General features: G+C 41.5%; 1 protein-coding gene across 1 annotated transcript in view; it reads left to right on the plus strand.

The window, feature by feature from the left end:
• LOC135205749 (A disintegrin and metalloproteinase with thrombospondin motifs adt-1-like) overlaps nucleotides 1-2,170 on the plus strand; it is an 86,919-nt gene extending 84,749 nt beyond the window's left edge. Inside the window, 1 exon segment of the mRNA XM_064236865.1 lies at nucleotides 559-2,170. Coding sequence (XP_064092935.1) covers nucleotides 559-797 — 239 coding nt within the window. The 3' untranslated portion in view covers nucleotides 798-2,170.
• Nucleotides 2,171-4,771: the final 2,601 nt, after the last annotated feature.

Consider the following 4,771-nt stretch of genomic DNA (forward strand, 5'->3'; position numbering starts at 1 on the left):
GAATGTACATCCTGCCTTTGTGAACTCTCTCTCGAGACTGATTTTCCAGCCCTGCGATTAGCTTACCAACAGCCAATCAGGACTGTCGTAAGGGACTGGCCTAGATATCAGATGTATGGTTGACGTGAATCTACTGTAGCCCTGTGCCCTCCTCCTCTCTAAATCCTTAATTATGACCAACCAAAGTTGATTTACTGCCTGGCTCCTCATACACTGGTCAGGGACTAGAAGACCAAAATTGGTCCCCCCCCCCCCCCCAACACGTAGGAATGTTCAGGGGTCTCTGGCAAGAAGCCCTTACGTGCATTTGTGTCTCAAAACGATCGTTTGTCAATTTAAAATAAGTGATTTGGAAGGAGAAGTGCTAAGGACCGAAGTCTCTAAAGAAAATCGCCCAGAGAGGGCTCTGTATGTAGGAACTAGGAAAATAGGCGTGTTAGACTACTAATTGCAAGCACGCCATAAGTAGTTGTCTGATGGAGCCATAGTAGTAGTAGTAGAAGAATAATAGTAGTAGTAGTACTATCGGCGTCATGACATGTCCTTCTCCATCTCCAGGTCTTGAGGAGGTGGTGGTAACCTGCGCCCGAGTCAGCGGTTCAGGAAGGAAAGAGGAGGCGGTAGACGGGTCCCTCTGCGGCATCAATCGCCTGCCCTTAGCGCCAGGCTATAGGGAGTGCCAACCTCCAAAACCCCCGTGTCCCTTGGACGACTCCAAAAAGACTTCGACCTCCTCCTCTTCCTCCAGCCTCCTCGGCCGATGGCTCCTGAATCTCTTAGACGACGCCATGCAATAACTATCGTAAATTAGTCATTTTTATTCGTGATCTTTTTTTTTTTTATCTTACGTGTAGCATTTAGATAATTTCATTGTAATGTGGATGTTGTGATTTTATGAATTCAATTTGTTTTTTCAGTTAATTTTCTCGTGTATTTTATTATAATTATTTATTCTCCCTCGTGCTATGTAGTTCTCTAAAATAGATTGTTCCTGTTTTTTTTTTATAGAAGCTATTGAATTGTCTCGTTTTCCGTTTCTCTAGTGTAGCATTGATATAAATCTCGTATGTCAAGCAAGAACTAAAATAATGTGAACATTTTAATAAGCTAGGCTTTGTACTGTGTAATGTTCTGATGTTGTTTAAACGTACAAAGTAGCAGCCATGTAAAAAAAAAAAATGAATTAAGTACAAAGCTATTCAGACGTGTGACGTGCAAGTTGTAAATTTTGTTTGTGTGAATCATTGGGGCAATCAGTCACTCGTTGCAGCGGACCAAAGAATAAGAGATAACTCGAGTCATAAAGTTGAAAAGCATTTTGTGTAAAGTTAACAGTCACATAGCCCACAGTATAATAATTTGAAAACGGCAGTTGATTTAGTCCATAACCCTCTCTTGCAACCAGTTTTGGACACTAAACCTCGAGTTTTTCTATGTTAGTTGTCACACGACAAAACTTATGGAATCTCTTGGCGTGACGTCATTCGTCTTTGTTTCGAGTAGCCAGCTTTGATGAGCCAAAGGTGCTGTCCATACGAGCGCAAAACCTCAGGTTATCCATGTTAAAACAATCTGTTTACGCCCCAAGTAGGCCAACATTTAGAAAACTGAATTATTATAGTTAGTTATCTGGCATTGTGACGCGTATTTATTCAGACAGTAGGTACTACTCAGGCCTTAACACGTGAAATTTGTATGGGAAAATTTCCTGTGATTATTTAGTTTCGATATTCAGTCCCTTCATCCCACAGTCTAAAGTTTAAATAACGTTAGTCCCTAAATTTCCGTTCTCTTTGTTCCTTAGTACCTGCTTTGTTTGTAGACATCAAAGCAAATACGTATTGTATAAGAGCAGAAACCTGGCATGGCTTGAACTGAATTACGTCACTTGGTTTTTTTTGTCCACAGCTGATTGAAATCCTGTAATCTTAGTCAAACTTTCTAAAACTACAAAAAAATATATATTTCATGATCTTAAGATGTTCCTCATGGCAGTTAATCTTACCTGGTATCTAATCTGGCAACGCACATAGTCGATTGAAAAAACTGGGAAAAACTGTAATGTTCACACATTACGTAACAACATTTTTCTTGAGGAACGTCTGTTCACTTTCAGTAGAATTGTCAACTTTCTTTAGAAAGTAGAATAAAAGATTCAGTGGTACTGAAATCATGTTTTAATTTCTCCCCCACTGGAGACTCATGAATGGAGGCTCGATGGTTTTCAGAGTAGAAGTACCTATTTATTTGTACTAGACCAATGACTAATTTTTTAAGTTGAATTGTTCACATGTAATTGTGATTTTAGTTGAATTGGTCACATGTAATTGTGATTTTGAAGTGGTTCTAGTAGTGATTCTTACCAAGATGTTTTGAATTGAAAGTATCTCGTTTTTAATATATAATAAGTTCCTCGTTGGACGAGTTGGTTACATGCTCAACTACTGATCTCGGGGTCCAGGTTTGATTCTCTGCTTTGCCAACAAGGAATCAGAGGAATTTATTTCTAGTGATAGAAATTCATTTCTTGATGTGGTTCAGATCCCCCCAACAAGTTGTAGGTCCCGTTGCTTGGGGTTTAATTAGTACCTAGCCACATAAAAATATCTAATCCTTTGGGCCAGCCCTAGGAGAGCTGTTAATCATCTCAGTGGTCTGGTTAAACTAAGATAAACTCTAACTTTTTCAATTTAACAATTGCTTCAACTGAAAATGTTGAAGAACCAGACAAAATTACTTTCAACAATTTTCCAAAAAAATTTATTTGCTTGAAGTTCAAAACTGTACCTGTGCATAGAATATGTAGATTTAATTTTATGTGTGGGCGAGATAATATAAATACTTTTTCTATCAAAGATACATAAGTCACCTCTAAAATGTAAACCACTTAAAACTATGAGAATTTAAGTGGTAGCTCCCTCCCTCTCAGCAAAATATAATTCAAGCGAGAGGGTCATTTGAGATTTTCAATGTTTTGTCCCATAGTCTTATAGTAATCTTGGATGAAATTACAAAACGCCTTACAGTTAAGACTCAAATTCCTGATTAGCACTTGGTTATGGGCTGCCCAGAAGCAGGAGCCCCAAACTGGAATAATCCCACCAAAACTAAAATGTTATAAACTGAATCCATGGATTTAACAAGAGGAACTAGACAGAAGAATGAATTAGCAAGCAGAGGAACTCTTACAGGCAAGAGTCAATGGGTGTTCAGATGGGCAGAAGAACTCTCTGGGTTGAGAGTGAACAGCCACAAGGATTCTCCACTGCCTTAGCAAGTGGAGGAACTATCACAGGCGAGAGTCAACAGCTGTTCAGATGGGAAGAAGAACTCTCAGTGTTGAGAGTGAACAGCTGCAAGGATTCTCCACCACCTTAGCAAGTGGAGGAACTATCACAGGCAAGAGTCAATGGCTGTTCAGATGGGCAGAACTCTCAGGGTTGACAGTGAACTGCTGCAAGGATTCCCTTAGCAGGCAGAGAAACTCGCAGGTGAAAGTCAACAGCTATATGGATGGACAGAAGAACTATCAGGGTTGAGAGTGAATGGTTGCAAGCATTCCCCACCACCTTAGCAGGGAAAGGAACTCTCACAGGCGAGAGTCAATGGCTGTTCGGAAGGGTGGAAAAACTATCAGGGTTAAGTTCAGACAGGCGGAAGAACTCTAAGGGTTAAGAGTAAACAGCTGCAAGGATTCCCCACCACCTTAACGGGCAGAGGAACTTTTACAGCAAGATACGTCTGTTTGGACGGGGAGAAGAACGCTCCGGGTTGAGAGTGAACGGCTGTAAGCATTCCCCACCACCTTACCAGGCGGAGGAACTCACAGCGAGAGTCAACAGCTGTTTGGATGGGCAGCAGAACTCTAAGGGTTAAGCTGTTATCACACTAGTCATTTCTTGCTCGCGGTTTTGGCCAGCATCCAGCCGATGCTCGCGAGCAAAAGTGTTGTATCGTCACACTAGGAACTCAAGGTTTCAAAGAGCCGTAGGAAAAAGTAAACAAAACTGATCAGCTGATATCATCATGGCGCCCAGAAATTGTCGGACTGTTGCAAGATGTGCTGCAGTGGTGTATTTCTTGGACACTTATGTGAATGCAAGAGTAACAAAAAACGTTTGTAGGTTCGAGAGTGGCTCAGGAGAAGAGAAGCCAAAGGTCTGAGAGTACGTCCTATCAGCAGCAGCCATCTTGTTTGTTTACACTATGCTGTGGCTCGCAGTTCGTGCTGGCTGCTTCCCATTCTGCCGGGAAGCTAAAATCTCGAGCTAAAAGCTCCCAGTTTTTCATTTTCGCCAGCAATGGCTCAAAGCTGGAGAAAAAAAGTCCTAGTGTGAGGCCACCTTTAGGAGTGAACGGCTGCAAGGATTCCCCACCACATTAGCAGGAGGAGGAACTACCACAGGCAAGAGTCAACTGCCATTTGGACAAGCAGAAGAACTATCAGGGTTGAGACTGAATGGCTACAAGGATTCTCTACCACCTTAGCAGGTGGAGGAACTCTCACAGGCGAGAGTCAATGGCTGTTTGGATGGGTGGAAGAATTCTCAGGATTGAGAATTTAACGGCTGCAAGGCTTCCCCACCGCCTTAGCAGGCAGAGGAACTCTCACAAGGAAGAACTTACAATTATATGAAATTTTTTAAGCTAAGTAGAGTGCAAGTACACCCGGGTAGTATAGTTTCTAAGGAATGTTTGCCATAGGCTACAACTGCCTAAATTTAAGGAAAGTAAATTACTAGCATTACCAGGTCATTGATTAAAATTCTGA

This window comes from Macrobrachium nipponense, chromosome 24 (genome assembly GCF_015104395.2).
Source record: "Macrobrachium nipponense isolate FS-2020 chromosome 24, ASM1510439v2, whole genome shotgun sequence".
Classification (NCBI taxonomy): Eukaryota; Metazoa; Arthropoda; class Malacostraca; order Decapoda; family Palaemonidae; genus Macrobrachium; species Macrobrachium nipponense.